This window comes from Somniosus microcephalus, chromosome 10, assembly GCF_052327205.1.
Source record: "Somniosus microcephalus isolate GS21.2 chromosome 10, FLI_Smic_1.0, whole genome shotgun sequence".
Lineage (NCBI taxonomy): Eukaryota > Metazoa > Chordata > Chondrichthyes > Squaliformes > Somniosidae > Somniosus > Somniosus microcephalus.
In genome coordinates, this window is record NC_140996.1 from 234,792,491 (window position 1) to 234,809,136 (window position 16,646).

Genomic DNA, 16,646 nt, shown 5'->3' on the forward strand with positions numbered 1-16,646 from the left:
TTTGCATTTCGACATAGAACAATAGGAGCAGGAATCGGCCCTTCGAGCCTGCTCCACCATTCAGTATGATCGTTCAGTTCAGTTCAGCTTTATTTGCCATATGTAACCAGTACAAGTACAATGGAATGCTTGTTCCCCGTTGGGACGCGTCAGCTATACATACAGCGCCGCGTTCAGAGTCAATACAATGGCTTCCCGTGGCAGTGGGAGCATGATGTCCCTCAGCCGCTCCGTCCTCCTCTTCACCACGGCCTCCTCCTCTATCTCAATACCATATTCCCGCTCTCTCCCACACGCCTTGATGCCTTCTGTGTCTAGAAATCTATCTATCTCCTCCTTAAATATATTCAGTGACTTGCCTACACAGCCTTCTGTGGTAGAATTCCACAGGTTCACCACTCTTGGTCTAGACCCCCCCCAAGCCAGGGAAACATCCTCCCTGCATCCAGTCTATCTAGCCCTGTCAGAATTGTATACGTTTCAATGCGATCCCCTCTCAGTCTTCTAATCTCTAGTGTATACAGGCCTAGTCGACCCAATCTCTCCTCATAAGACAGTCTAAGACCCCTCCAGAACCAGGGGTCACAGTCTAAGGATAAGGGGTAAGCCATTTAGGACAGAAATGAGGAGGAATTTCTTCACCCAGAGAGTGGGGAACCTGTGGAATTCTCTACCACAGAAGGCCGTAGAGGCCAATTCATTAAATATATTCAAGAAGGAGTTGGGTATATTTCTTAATGCTAAAGGGATCAAGGGGTATGGGGAGAAGGCAGGGACCGGGTACAGAATTTGGATGATCGGTCATGATTGCATTGAATGGTGGAGCAGGCTCGAGGGGCTGAATGGCCTACTCCTGCTCCTATCTTCTATGTTTCTAAGTCCTGCCATCGCAGGAATCAGTCTGGTAAACCTTCTCTGCACTCCCTCTATGGCAAGTTTATCCTTTCTTAGGTAAGGAGACCAAAACTGTACACAGTACTCCAGGTGTGGTCTCACCAAGGCCCTGTACAACTGTAGTAAGACATCTTTGCTCCTGTACTCAAATCCTCTTGCAATGGAGGCCAACATACCATTTGCCTTCCTAACTGCTTGCTGCACCTGCATGTTTGCTTTCAGTGACTGGTGTACAAGGACACCCAGGTCCCTTTGTACATCAGCATTCCCCAATCTATCACCATTTAAATAATACTCTGTCTCTCTGTTTTTCCTACCGAAGAGGATAACTTCACATTTATCCACGTTATACTGCATCTGCCATGTCTTTGCCCACTCACTCAACTTGTCTAAATCGCCTTGAAGCCTCTTTGCATTCTCCTCACAACTCATAATCCCACCTAGTTTTGTGTCGTCAGCTAACTTGGAAATATTACATTTGGTTCCTCCATCTAAATCATTGATATATATTGTGAATAGCTGGGGCCCAAGCACTGATCCCTGCGGTACCCCACTAGTCACCGCCTGCCACCCTGAAAAAGACCCATTTATTCCTACTCTGTTTCCTGTCTATTAACCAATTTTCAACCCATGCCAGTATATTACCCCCAATCCCATGAGCTTTAATTTTGCACACCAACCTCTTATGTGGGACTTTATCAAAGGCCTTCTGAAAATCCAAATACACCACATCCACTGGTTCTCCCTTATCTATTCTACCAGTTACATCCTCAAAAAAACTCCAGTAGGTTTGTCAAACACGATTTCCCTTTCATAAATCCATATTGACTTTGTCTAATCCTGTTGATATTTTCTAAGTGTCCTGTTATCACATCCTTTATATTAGACTCTAGCGTTTTCCCTACTACTGATGTTAGGCTAACCGGTCTGTAGTTCCCGGTTTTCTCTCTCCCTCCTTTTTTAAATAGTGGGGTTACATTTGCCACCCTCCAATCTGCAGGAACTGTTCCATAATCTATAGAATTTTGGAAGATGACAACCAATGCATCCACTATTTCCATGGCTACCTCTTTTAGTACTCTGGGATGCAGATTATCAGGCCCTGGGGATTTATCAGCTGTCAGTCCTTTTTCCTTTAATTCCTCCTTCTCACTAGACCCTTGGTTCCCTAGCATTTCTGGGAAGTTATTTGTGTCCTCTTCCGTGAAGACAGAACCAAAGTATTTGTTTAATTGCTCTGCCATTTCCTTGTTCCCCATTATAAATTCTCCCATTTCTGACTGTAAGGGACCTACATTTGTCTTCACTAATCTCTTCCTTTTTACATACTTGTAGAAGCTTTTACAATCCACTTTTATGTTCCTTGCAAGTTTACTCTCATACTCTATTTTTCCCCTCTTAATCAATCTCTTGGTCCTTTTTTGCTGAACTCTAAACTGCTCCCAATCCTCGGGCTTGCTACTTTTTCTGGCAACTTTATATGACTCCTCTTTGGATCTAATACTATCCTTAATTTCTTTTGTTAGCCATGGTTGGGCCGTTTTTCCTTTTGTGTTTTTGCGCCAGGAAGGAATGTATAACTGTTGCAATTCATGCATTCGTTCCTTAAATGTTAGCCATTGCCTATCCACCGTCATGCCTTTTAATGAAGCTCCCCAATCTATCATAGCCAACTCCTTCCTCATACTATCATAGTTTCCTTTGTTTAGATTTAGGACCCGAGTTTCGGCTTGGACTTCTTCACTTTCCATTTTAATGAAGAATTCTATCATGTTATGGTCACTCTTCCCTAAAGGACCCCGCACAACAAGATTATTAATTAACCCCTTCTCATTGCACAATACCCAATCTAGGATAGCCTGTTCCCTAGTTGGCTCCTCAACGTACTGGTTTAAAAAAAAACACATCTCGTACAGCGCCTTTGACAACCACCGGATGTCCCAAAGCGCTTTACAGCCATTGAAGTACTTTTTGAAGTGTAGTCACTGGTGTAATGTAGGAAACGCAGCAGCCAATTTGCGCACAGCAAGCTCCCACAAACAGCAATGTGATAATGACCAGATAATCGGTTTTAGTGATGTTGATTAAGGGATTAAATATTGGCCCCAGGACACTGGGGAGTACGCCCCTGCTCTTCTTCCAAATACTGCCGTGGGAACTTTTACGTCCACCTGAGAGCAGACAGGGCCTAGATTTAACGTCTCACCCCAAAAGACGGCACCTCCGACAGTGCACTGCTCCCTCAGTACTGCCCCTCCCACTGTGCAGCACTCCCTCCGTACTGCCCCTCCGACAGTGCGGCGCTCCCTCAGTACTGCCCTTCTGACAGTGCGGCGCTCCCTCAGTACTGCCCCTCCGACAGTGCGGCGCTCCCTCAGTACTGCCCCTCCGACAGTGCGGCGCTCCCTCAGTACTGTCCCTCCGACAGTGCGGCGCTCCCTCAGTACTGCCCCTCCGACAGTGCGGCGCTCCCTCAGTACTGCCCCTCTGAAGGTGCGGCGCTCCCTCAGTACTGCACTGGAGTGTCAGTCTGGATTACGTGCTCAAATCTCTGGAGTGGGACTTGAACCTACAACCTTCTGACTCCGAGGCGAGAGTGCTACCCACTGAGCCACAGCTGACACCTGTAAAGTTATACCCAGGAACTTGTGCTCCCTGCTTGGTTTTGACAACAGCTCAATCCTGCCAACCTGTTCTTCGTGCTTTACTTCTTTTGGTGAGTAACTCCCACTATGATGTTCTGGGGCTCAGCAGAATTCCCCATTGGCCAGTCATTCCTCCAGACGACCCAGACCTCTCTGGAGCTTTCCTGATGCTTCACAAATGGTGGTGTCACAAGCAAACTGTGAGAAACCTCGATCCTTTGTTTGGGAATATCATTGACGTAAATGAGGAACAGGAGTGGGCTGAGTACCAAACCCTGGGGAACTCACATCCTTGGGAAAAACATGGTGGAGATTGATGTGCCCACTCTTGACACCAATTGTGCGCTCTGACAGGAACTTTGTTATCCATTGGCTCAGCATCTTCTCAAGGGCAGTTAGGGATGGGCAATAAATGCTGGCCTTGCTTACAACGTCCAAATCCCATGAACAAATTAAAAAAATCAGCTAAATAGGAATGTTAAGCTGGGAGATGGCAAATCTCAGCCCACTGCGCCAAACCTTCTCAAAAGCCTTTTCCACATCCTGGTTCACCATCAATGTACACCCTTTCTTGTTAACAGCTCGGAGTTGGCACTCTGACAGATGTAGCAGTTGCCACCAGTACTTCTTCCTCCAGTGAACCTTGCTGGGCCTGGTTTAAAGGCAATGCCCTTGAAGTGATGTTGGAGATGCTTTCCCAAGCTGACAGGTTGGTAGTTACTCGTGTCACTGGGGCCTTTGCCTGGTTTATGGTTCATTGTGGCCACAGCTGATTTCTAGAATCTTATAAAGTAGCCCAGCACTAACAACTTGGAGAAGACCTCACGGCCATCATCTCATCGGGCGGACCTCTCCTGGGACTTGCTCTTGCATACTCTCTTTTTCTTTTCCTTAGCCTCAACCAGAGATCAGCAGCAGTTTTAGAAGTTGCATTGCCAGTCTCTCTCTTACTTGCAGGGGCAGTGCTGCGGTTGGGACAGTTGTGACTGTGTAAGGATGTTGCTGTCCACTTATTTTTCCCAACTACAATACTCGTGAATTCCTTGTGATTCTGTCTGATGTGGACAGTGCAGATGCATCTAACTCTAACACCCTAACCCTTTTGAAGAACGCTGCTGGAGCCTTGCTCTGAACTGTAGCCCATGGTACGCTGTGCCAGTATGTTCTTGCCCCGGCTCCGAACTGTGGATCTAAGGCCAGATTTGTTCTCCTACAATTTCTCTGCAGAAAATTGCCCACTGCCTCTCACTTTCTCAGATGTTAGCTTGCAGACTGTTAATTGATGTTTTTGTCAGATCAGCCAAGATCTAATAGAAGGGCAGAACAGGCTGGAGGGGCTGAATAACTGCCTCCTGTTTTTTAAAATTCATTCACGGGATGTGGGCGTCGCTGGCAAGACCGGCATTTAATGCGCCTCCGTAATTGCCCTTGAGAAGGTGACCAACTGAGCGGCCATTTCAGAGGGCAGTTAAGAGTCAACCACATTGCTGTGGGTCTGGAGTCACACATAGGCCAGACCGGGTAAGGGCAGCAGATTTCCTTCCCTAAAGGACATCAGTGAACGAGCTGGGTTTTTACAACAATCCGGTAGTTTCATGGTCACCATTACTGATAGTAGCTTTTTATTCCAGATTTATTTAATTAACTAATTATTGCCCATCCCTAATTGCCTTCGAGAAGGTGGTGGTGAGCCGCCGCCTTGTCCTTGTGGTGAAGGTGCTCCCACAGTGCTGTTAGGGAGGGAGTTCCAGGATTTTGACCCAGCGACGATGAACAATCGCCGATATATTTCCAAGTCAGGATGGTGTGTGACTTGGAGGGGAACTTGGAGGTGGTGGTGTTCCCATGCGCCTGCTGCCCTTGCCCTTCTAGGTGGAAGAGGTCGCGGGTTTGGGAGGTGCTGCTGAAGAAGCCTTGGCGAGTTGCTGCAGTGCATCTTGTAGATGGTACACACTGCAGCCACGGTACGCCGGTGGTGGAGGGAGTGAATGTTTAAGGTGGTGGATGGGGTGCCAATCAAGCGGGCTGCTTTGTCCTGGATGGTGTCGAGCTTCTTGAGTGTTGTTGGAGCTGCACTCATCCAGGCAGAGTATTCCATCTAAGACTAGTACAATAGCAAAATACTGCAAATGCTGGAAATCTGAAATAACAACAGAAAATGCTGGAAAAACTCAGCAGGCCAGGCAACATCTGTGGAGAGAAATTAGAGTCGACGTTTCGGGTCAAAAGCCTTTAACAAGATTAAAAAGGCATGTTTCCCTCGCCAGGCCAGTCTGGTGCTACCTCTGAGCAACTCTTCTAAAGCCAGGTTCAGGCTTCACGGGCACCAGCAGGCCTGGCGCTGCCATGGCAACCGCTGCCAAGCGGGCTCTGCTCTGATTGGCTGAGGGTTTGGCCCTCCACCCACCCCTAGTGCCGCCTGAAGCCGCATTCTAATTGGTCGATACGATGTTACGCTGACGTTGATTGGCCGATCTAGGGATTAGCCGCTACCGGATGAGGCGCTTATAAATGTTCCGGCGGGAAAGAGGAGCGCGGTGTTGGTCTGAGAGCGAGTGGGAGAAACCCGAGTCCCCCCGCCCAGCCCAGCACCAGGCCCGAACCCGAGTCCCCCGCCCCGCCCAGGCCAGCACCAGGCCCGAGTCCCGGCCCACACAGCCCAGCCCAGCAGCAGGCCCGAGTCCCCGGCCCGGTACCAGGTCTGAACCTCGGCACTGAACCCGAGTCCCCGGCCCACACAGCCCCGAGCCCCGAGCCCCCAGCCCGGTACCAGGCCCGAGCCCCGCACCAGACCCCGACCTCCCATCAGCCCGGAGCAGACAAGCGGCCCGAGACGCTCGGTCCGCCATTCAGCGCCATGTTCGTCATCAAAAGAGGTACCGCCCGAGTCACCGGGGCCGCGGAAAGTGTGGGAGAGTGGGGGGCCGGGGATGGGGTACCGCGGGGAGTGGGGATATCCGCAGTCTGGATGCCTGCTGCCCCTGTGGGTGCCGGGCCTGAGCTAATGCTCTGTGTGACTGGCCTGCGGTACTGGGTCGGACACCGCTCCAGGACGGTGTAGGGATGGGGAAGTTGCTTTTGTTTTACACTAATCCCCCTGCTGTGAGTGAAGATCTGGAGTTTTCAGCTGGAGGCGAGGGATTATTGGGCCGGAGTGTTCAGATGTGATTCGGAATCCATTTTAAAGTCATGTTATCCGTCCTTGTTTCTAAATAGATCCATTCTAAATTTCTATGCCTGGATTTAAATTGGAAACTCCTATGTCAACCTGTCACGCTGTAACACCCCCCTGCTGCCGGTGGTGGTGCTGTACCTCGGGGGGGCGGGTGTTGGTGTGACATGTTTACATACAGTCTTCATTATAAATGTGGGCACAGATATTTAGAATGGGAAAAAAGTTGTGTTCAGATATTTTGACTGTATTTGTGTATGTAGGATGTACAGATATATAATCCCATACAGATTACATGAAGTAGGACCCCTGTAAGTATGGGGCTCTGATCCCAGCTCTCCTGATAGCTTGTCAGAGGAAGAACGGTACAGGTGTTTTTTAGACTGTAGTTATACTGCCACTTGGTGCCAAGTGCGTTTAGATGTGCAGAAAAGCTCAGGAGACTGCCAGGCCCACTTAAGCTGTCAGCCCTCACCCCCCCAGGGAGACTTAGTTCTCACAGAATGCAATGCATCCTCACTTTCAGAATTATCAGTGATCTGATCAATCTATGGAACAAGCTCCCTAGACAGTGGAAGCAATAGCATTGATTCATTCAAATGCAAGTTAGTTTTCTTTCAGTGAATAACATTTTGGGAACACTTATAAAATTCTAACGGGACTAGACAGACTAGATGCAGGAAGGATGTTCCCGATGGCCGGGGAGTCCAGAACCAGGGGTCACAGTCTAAGGATAAGGGGTAAGCCATTTAGGACACAGATGAGGAGGAATTTCTTCACCCAGAGAGTGGTGAACCTGTGGAATTCTCTGCCACAGAGGGCGGTGGAGGCCAATTCATTAAATATATTCAAGAAGGAGTTAGATATATTTCTTAAGGCTAAAGGGATCAAGGGGTATGGAGAGAAAGCAGGGACAGGGTACTGAGTTTGGATGATCAGCCATGATCTCATTGAATGGCGGAGCAGGCTCGAGGGGCCGAATGGCCTACTCCTGCTCCTATCTTCTATGTTTCTATGGGACACAGTATGTGAGTAGTTTGAGGCATGATATGTGGGGAGTGTAGCATGCTCGGGAGGGACAGGTGACTTTGGACCTATGGCAGTCTCCTGTGCTGTACGAGGAAATATTGGATGGGCTGGGGTTGTTTCCCTTGGAGTAGAGGAGGCTGAGGGAAGATTTAATCAAGGTGTGTAAAATTATGGGGCTGAGATAGAGTGGATAGGAAGGACCTATTTTCCTTAGCAGAGCGGTCAATAACCAGGGGACAGAGATTTAAAGTAATTGGTAGAAGGATTAGGGGGGAGTTGAGGACTTTTTTCACCCAGTGGGTGGTGGGGGTCTGGAACTCACTGCCTGAAAGGGTGGTAGAGGCAGAAACCCTCATCACATTTAAAAAGTACTTGGATATACACCTGAAGTGCTGTAACCTACAGGGCTACGGACCAAGAGCTGGAAAGTGGGATTAGACTGGATTGGTTTTTTTTTGGGTCCAGCACGGACATGATGGGCCGAATGGCCTCCCGCTGTGGCTTAAGTTTCTGTGATTCTGTGGTTCCCAAAGCTCTCCAGCACTGGCAGGTTTCCTCGCCTCATGCCTGGGTCTGTTGTAGACTCATTGATGGAGACTGATCGCTGTGAACAGTCAGTGACTCTATTACTGGATGGTGGGGCTGCTGGTAGAGGGTGAACTGGAGGGACCTTGGTCGTGTTTTGAGTGGCAATTCCTCGGTTCCTGGCCTTGGGAAGATTATAGACCTGGTGTCTCTATTGCTGGTTTAATTTCTGCTCTATTCTGGGGCTGAGGAAGGCACTTAGTTTGTGCCAATCTGTTGGGTTCTGCTTGTCTTTATTGCCTGCTGTCAGTTACACTGGGGCTCGGTTAGTTTCTGGATGGTTTATATTTTAATTCTAATCTTCTCTGAGGCGCTGGCGGGAAGGTGCGGTGATGCCGCCGCTGTTTGCGATCACCCATTGATTGATTTGCAGATTTGATATGTCGGCTCTCCGTGGGGATCTGCCGGTTCCATGTATTGCCCGGTTCTGTTTTCTCTCGGGCAGTATTTGATTTCCCGCGCGGCCCCTCTCCCGCCTGTTCCGAGTTTCAATTTGGCGCCGAATCATTGGGTTGTCACAGAATGGCGGGAAGTGGGCGAGCCAATTACACCCGGAACTGTGAGTAACCAACCGATTCTAAACTGGGTCACTGCCCGGGAAGCTGCAGAGAGACAGACACAGAGAGAGAGAGAGACAGCATCAGGGGGGCACTGAACAAAGAACACAACCTCTCCAGCGCTGTCAGACCTGGGTAGGTACTGGTGTCAATCAGAGCTTTCAAATCAAACCGAGTCAGGCCCCAGAGAAGCTGAATAGATAGAAAGGTTAAAACTAGAAGTTTAAAACACTGGGGAAACGTAATCTAACAATCGGGGTTTAAACAGTCAGACCCAAGCATAGCAATAGCAACTTGTATTTATATAGCGCCTTTAACGTAAGCATAGGGTTTTTAAAAAATGAGCCAGATCCAGGAAAAAGTGAATAGAAAGATTTTAAAACTGGCTCAAACCTGAGATGATATGAAGGAAAAGCTTTTAACTGGGGTCAGAATGCATGAAGTTTAATTCTAAAGAAAGTGCTTTCAGATTGGAGCGGTCAGCACAGAGGTTGGTGAATAATGAATGGTCCCTTTGTCCACTGGAAGGTGGCCATGGAGATACAGCAGGTGCACCAAGTTGTGAGAACTGCCAAAAGCAAACCCTTTGTGACGGCGGGCAATCGGTGGCGGGTCTGAGAATCCGGCAAAGTTTGGGCACCGCAGAGGTGTTTTGCTTGGTGTCTGCGGGCAGTAGAGGTTGGTAGTTGCTACAGGACGTGGACTTGTGCCTTCGCTCTGGTCCTGGGAGTGGAGATTTCAACGTCTGCCTGAAAGGGCAGTGGAAGCAGATTGAATCGTAACTTTCGAAAGGGGATTGGATAAATACTGGAAGGGGGAAAAATGACAGGGCTGTGGGGAAAGAGTGGGGGGGGTTGGGACTAGTGGGATAGCTCTAGCAAAGAGCAGGCCCGATGGGCTGAATGGCCTCCTGTGCTGTGTCAATCTATGATTCTACCTCCATGCAGGTCACGCAGTGAACTTTTGCCCCTGTGATCCTCTTCACACTCGCACGCCCTTCTCTCGGGGACGGGTCCCAGCATTCTTGGGATATATTGGGAATTGTACAGTTGCTGAATCCCTCCCCCCCCCCCCCCCCATACTGTACAAATGGACTGATTTTGAATAAATGAGAATTAACAGTTTTAAAAAGTGCGCAATGAATGTGTGAGATTGGAGAGCTGGCTCCTCTCCCGTGTATAGGGATCACTCTCCAGTTCTTTGTCTTCCCATCTGTCAGGTGGCTTTCTTTACATTTGCGTTGCAAATTACTTGGCATTTTTCTAAAAGTTGGTACAACTTGGGGGGTGGAGGGAGGGAGAGAGGTCAGTTTTAGTGGGATGAGAATGGATCTGGCCTGGGTAAACTGGAATCAAAGATTGGCAGGCAAACCTGTAGTGGAACGATGGGCTGGGGTGCCGTAATTTCTCCTTCAGTGATTCGGGGTCAGATTTTGTTTGAGGGCTTCTGTGAAGCACCATGGGACGTTTTAGTACATTAAAGGCACTATATAAATGCAAGTTGTTGTTGTTGTTGAGTGCCTGACGGAAGGTAAAGTGTTGAAACTTGGAATGTTTTGTTCTGCAGATGGTCGTCAGGAGCGAGTCATGTTTGACAAGATTACTTCCCGGATACAGAAACTGTGCTACGGCCTGAACCCCGACTTTGTCGATCCAGTGAGTGGCTTGTTGTGTTAATGGTTTTCTGTTGTGACTGGCCTGGAACCAATACCATGATCAAGTTGTTGATTCTGTTCCACAAGCTGAGTTTAAGAACATAAGAAATAGGAGCAGGAGTAGGCCAATCGGCCCCTCGAGCCTGCTCCACCATTCAATAAGATCATGGCTGATCTGACCCTAACCGCCAATCCACTATCACAGAACCATCTCCTGAATCTAACAGAATTAGACACACGAAATAGGAGCAGGATCAGGCTACACGGCCCCTGGGCCCGCTCCGCTACCCACAGGGCCATGACCGATCCGAACCTAGACTCGTGTCCAAATTCCTGCCCGTAACCCGTAACCCTTAATTCCCTTAATTCCGGGCAGCACGGTGGCATAGTGGTTAGCACTGTTGCCTCACAGTGCCAGGGACCCGGGTTCAAATCCGGCCTCGGGTGACTGTCTGTGTGGAGTTTGCACATTCTCCCTGTGTTTGCGTGGGTTTCCTCCCACAGTCCAAAGATGTGCGGGTTAGGTTGATTGGCCATGATAAAAAATTGACCCTTAGTGTTAGGGGGGATTAAATACGTGGGGTTACGGGGATAGGGCTTGGGTGGGATGGCTGTCGGTGTAGGGACCGGGTGCTAGGGTTTGGATGATCAGCCATGATCTCGTTGAATGGCGGAGCAGGCTCGAAGGGCCGAATGGCCTACTCCCGCTCCTATCTTCTATGTTTCTAGGAAACTGTCTATTTCTGTTTTAAATTTATGTAATGATGTAGCTTCTACAGCTTTTTGGGGCAGCATATTCCATGGACCTACCACCCTCTGAGTGAAGTAGTTCCTCCTCATCTCAGTTTTGAAAGAGCAGCCCCTTATTCTAAGACTATGCCCCCTAGTTCTAGTTTCACCCATCATCGGGAACATCCTCCCCGCATCCACCCGATCCAACCCCTTCACAATCTTATATGTTTCAATAAGATCGCCTCTCATTCTTCTGAACTCCAATGAGTAGAGTCCCAATCTACTCAACCTCTCCTCATATCCTCATCCCCGGGATTAACCGAGTGAACCTTCTTTGTACTGACTCGAGAGCAAGTATGTCCTTTCTTAAGTATGGACACCAAAACTGTACGCAGTATTCCAGGTGCGGTCTCACCAATACCTTGTACAACTGAAGCAATACCTCCCTATTTTTATATTCTATCCCCCTAGCAATGAAAGCCAACATTCCATTGGCCTTCTTGATCACTTGCTGCACCTGCATACTAACCTTTTGAGTTTCGTGCACCAGGACCCCCAGATCCCTTTGTACTTCAGTACTTTCCAGTTTTTTGCCATTAAGATAATAACTTGCTCTATGATTTTTCCTGCCAAAGTGCATAACCTCACACTTTCCAGTATTGTATTCCATCTGCCAAATCTCTGCCCACTTACTTAGCCTGTCGATGTCCCCTTGCAGGTTTTTTATGTCCTCCTCACTCACTACTTTCCCTCCCATCTTGGTATCATCTGCAAACTTTGATATGTTACACTCGGTCCCCTCCTCCAAATCGTTAATATAGATTGTAAAGAGTTGGGGACCCATCACTGACCCCTGCGGAACACCACTAGTTACTGATTGCCAGTCTTGAGAATGAACCATTTATCCCAACTCTCTGCCTTCTGTTAGAGAGCCAATCCTCTATCCATGCCAGAATATTACCCCCAATCCTGTGATTTTTTTGTCTTAAGCAATAATCTTTTGTGAGCTCTGCCACTGATTAATGGGGTACCTGTTGCCTGGCAAGGCACTGAGCCATGTAAAGGAGGACTTGCATTTCTATAGTGCCTTTTGCATCCTCGGGACGTCCCAAAGCGCTTCACAGCCAAGGAAGTACTTTTGAAGTGTCGTCACTGTTAGCAGACTCCCGCAAATAGCAATGGGAGCTTGCTATGCGCAAATTGGCTGCCGCGTTTCTTAAATTACAACAGTGACTGCACTTCAAAAAGTACTCCATTGGCTGTAAAGTGCTTTGGGACGTCCCTAGGATGTAAAAGACGCTGTAGAAATGGAAGTCTTTTTATTCTTTCTAACAGTCTTGATTTAGACAAGGCATTGTTGCTTCGGCGAGGTGATGGGGAACCTGTACCCCAAAGAGTCGTTGCTTACGTGAGACGACAGCGAATTAAATGTGCCTTGTGTTTCGTGCACCAACTGGTGATTGCGAGTTGTACCCAGTGTAATTCTCTGGAGGTGTTTTTTTAAAATTGTGATATAGGCGCAGATTACGATGAAGGTGATCCAGGGCCTGTACAGTGGTGTTACCACCGTCGAACTGGACACTCTGGCAGCAGAGACCGCTGCTACCATGACAACCAAGCATCCTGACTATGCCATTCTGGCTGCAAGGATTGCAGTCTCCAACCTGCACAAAGAGACCAAGAAGGTGTTCTGTGGTGAGTAGTGTCTGTGTTATTAACAGGGGAGCCCTTGGTCAGTGCCACAATCAATTAATACCGTAGTAATTGGGCATCGCTCGTTAGGTCTTAATTACTGGGACTGACTGCATGTACAGGCTGAGCTTCTGATGGCCAGAAGTTCTTGCATGCATCTGGATCAAACACTCCCAGGGCAGGTACAGCACGGGTTGGATACAGAGTAAAGCTCCCTCTACACTGTCCCATCAAACACACTCAGGGCAGGTACAGCACGGGTTAGATACAGAGTAAAGCTCCCTCTACACTGTCCCATCAAACACTCCCAGGGCAGGTACAGCACGGGTTAGATACAGAGTAAAGCTCCCTCTACACTGTCCCATCAAACACTCCCAGGGCAGGTACAGCACGGGTTAGATACAGAGTAAAGCTCCCTCTACACTGTCCCATCAAACACACTCAGGGCAGGTACAGCACGGGTTAGATACAGAGTAAAGCTCCCTCTACACTGTCCCATCAAACACTCCCAGGGCAGGTACAGCACTGGTTAGAGACAGAGTAAAGCTCCCTGTGCTTTGTCGAAGCGATGTGTTTTAGCCTTAGTGCTTTGTGCCAACACCAGTGTGACATTTTTATTTCCCAAACCAGTCATGGTTTGGTGGTTTCACGTTGCTGATTAAATTGCTTTGGGTGTTAGAGACTTCGTCCCTCAGCAGTATTAGTCCTTGTAATGAGTAGGTTGACACCTGGTTTGGAGGGATTATATTCTGTATCTGATGCCTGCTTGCTTTCTTTTGCAGAGGTCATGGAAGATCTGTATAATTATGTGAACCCTCTGAATAGCCGCCACTCGCCCATGATTTCCAAGGAAACCCTGGATATTGTGCTGGAGAACAAAGATGTAAGTGCCTTCCTGCTCTGGGAATAGCGGGGAGCAATTCTGGCTCCCCCTTTTGCCGCTCAAGGTAACAACTGATGTAACGTTAAGGTGTGCAGACTGGCTGGCGCCAGGTTTGATCCTGGATCTGTGCTGATGGTATAGTTGAGGTCTACTGTGGATGGAGTAATTGGCCTCAGTACCCTCTTGGTTGGGGTGGGGGGGGGGGGGGTTAGGAATCCGAATCTCTGCTCTTGATCCCTATACAGTGTCTATTGCTGGAATGTGCGTGTGTGCCGTAAGGACATGACTGATCTGTTGTGATGTTCCCATAATCAAATAGCTTGCCAGCGTTCACTGTCTAGGCTCACGTGTGACCAGCTGAGCAACACATGGCCACCTTCTCAAGATACCACAGTGTGTACAGAACTGTACAGCGCTCGAGTCTACCTTCGGAGAGGTGGGGCGCTTATGAAATTTAACTTGTCTGAATTACAGCATCGCATTAAAATGCCCCTGTTCTTCTCGTTTAGCGCCTGAACTCCGCCATTATCTATGACCGGGACTTCTCGTACAATTACTTCGGATTCAAGGTAAGTTTGTTGGCGAGGAGTTACTTGCTTTATTGCAGCGCCTTTGTGTGTTGTCGGCTTATTCCTGTAATAATTTTTTTTTTTTTTTTGCAGACACTAGAACGCTCCTATCTACTGAAGATTAATGGAAAAGGTGCGTCTGGCTTGCTGGGGGTTGCTGTGGGATAGTAGAGGTTGGATGTCTTCCCGGACCCCTTTTCTGATGATGAGTAGGTGGTGCAGAGGGTCAGGGACTGTCCTTTCCCCTTGGGACCAGCGTTCCAATCTATACCAGACGGAGGGACTTAAGTTCTCTTCTCCTCTTGGGCGTTTGATGGTTTAGTTGCTTCTGCGGCCTGGTTTAATGTCCAGCCTAGAAGGGGGGGTGGGGTGACGCTTTAACCCCTGTAGTGAAATGTGTAATCTCCCTATCCTCATGACCCTGAGCTAGCAGAGCACTGGATTCGTTCTCCTCTGATACTGCTCGCTTGATAAACCTCTGCACAGGTTATTGGGCTCTACGTGGAGACAGTGGCTGGTAGCGCAAGTTTCAAGTGTCGATTTTATTCATAGAATCTTACAGCACAGGAGGAGGCCATTCGGCCCATCGTGCCTGTGCCGGCTCTTTGAACGAGCTGTCGTGCTCAGTCCCACCCCCCCGCTGTGTGTCCGTAACCCGGTCAGTTCCTCATCCTCAACCCGTCCAACTCCCTTTTACAATTATTGATGGAATCAGCTTCCACCACCTCTTCAGGTCGAGCGTTCCCGATCCCCACAACTGAGTGAAAACATTTCTCCTCCTCTTCCCCTCTCGACCTTCTGCCAATGATTTTGAATCTGTGACCTCTGGCTATTGACCCACTCGCCCGAGGGAAGAGTTTTTCTCCATTTACTCGATCAAAATCCCTCATCATCTTGAGAATCTCTTCACCTTCTCTGTTCCAAGGAGAACAGTCCCAACTTTTCCAACCTCTCCTCATAACTGAAGTCCCTCATCCCTGGGAACATCCTGGTAAACCTCCTCTGTACCCTCCCTGAAGTGTGGGGCCCAGAACTGTCCACAGTATTCCAGCTGAGGCCTAACCAGTGATTTATTAAGTTCTACATTTTGCTGATTTTTGTTTGTGTGGGGAGGTTAGTGCTGGGAATTGTAGGCACCCAGTGTGCGTAGGAAGTGGCTGGAGGCTGTCCAGTCTCGTCGGTACAGGGCACCTACTGCAGCAGTGTGGCTGTGGTACAGGGCACCTACTGCAGCAGTGTGGCTGTGGCTCTATTTCCTGCACCAGCCATCCTGTGCCCCACCAGTTACATTTAGTGCTGAACCGTCACTAGGAGCTGGGATGAGATGGCCAATCTCATTTTGCGTAGAACCCCTTGAAGATGGAGTTTTGTCCAGTTAGCCTGAAATGGAGCGAGACCTGGTTCCTGGAAGTGACTGGCGGTCATCGATCCGGCGGCAGCGTCTGGTTCCCCAGCGCCGCTCTCTTGGTTCTCTACCTGCTGTCAGTGCTGCGTGGTGTTTGACGTGGGCTCTTGTTTTCCAGTGGCGGAGCGTCCTCAGCACATGCTGATGAGGGTCTCTGTCGGAATCCATAAGTGTGACATCGATGCTGCCATTGAGACGTACAACCTGTTGTCGGAGAGGTGGTTCACTCATGCCTCTCCCACCCTGTTCAACGCCGGCACCAACAGGCCTCAACTCTCCAGGTATGGTGCTCCTCTGAGCTTTGCCCTCTAGTTGCTTCCACGCCCTGAACACTTTTTTTTTTTTAGCCATTTCTTCCTTGTCCCTGTTGAAACCAAAGTTCATCAACTCCTGCTCTAACTCATTCTTTACCAGGACTTCAAACCTCTGGAGCCCCTCGCTGTCTCTGCCTCCCCTTCCTCCTCCGATCTGCAGCCTTTCCTCCTGATCACTTCATATCCTTTGTCAATCTCGGTGTCCTGGACAATGAATAGTAATCTTTCACACAAGGGGAACTGACCCAGGGCACCTTGGTCATGGGTTAATTTACTGGTTAATGAGGTTGAGGTTAATTATTAGCATTTGCGCAGGTCCGAGATCAGTAAGATTATTGAAGATGTCAACGTGACCAGATATTGCTCCCACAGAGTACCTGCTATCCTCAGCAGCCAAGCATTGTTGGAGGAATTGCATTTGCCACTGAATGGAGTGGGACTAGAGCCACAATGTAGTTGACTCTTCTCTGCTCTCTGAAGTGGCCCAGCAAGCTGCCACAATGGACTGCATAAGT

The 16,646-nt window shown here is 48.8% G+C and overlaps 1 protein-coding gene across 3 annotated transcripts in view; it reads left to right on the forward strand.

Moving 5' to 3' along the window:
* Positions 1-6,072: 6,072 nt before the first annotated feature.
* The window catches only part of rrm1 (ribonucleotide reductase M1 polypeptide), a 37,408-nt gene continuing 26,834 nt past the window's right edge, over positions 6,073-16,646 (forward strand). Inside the window, exons 1-8 of one of the 3 annotated variants that reach the window (XM_085999823.1) lie at positions 6,073-6,175; positions 6,214-6,415; positions 10,449-10,537; positions 12,786-12,963; positions 13,743-13,843; positions 14,353-14,412; positions 14,506-14,545; positions 15,936-16,098. In XM_085999823.1, coding sequence (XP_085855949.1) covers positions 6,397-6,415; positions 10,449-10,537; positions 12,786-12,963; positions 13,743-13,843; positions 14,353-14,412; positions 14,506-14,545; positions 15,936-16,098 — 650 coding nt within the window. In that variant the 5' untranslated portion in view covers positions 6,073-6,175; positions 6,214-6,396. Of the gene's footprint in view, positions 6,416-8,923; positions 9,018-10,448; positions 10,538-12,785; positions 12,964-13,742; positions 13,844-14,352; positions 14,413-14,505; positions 14,546-15,935; positions 16,099-16,646 lie in introns of those variants that run through there. The other 2 variants (XM_085999825.1, XM_085999824.1) reach the window with 2 other exon arrangements.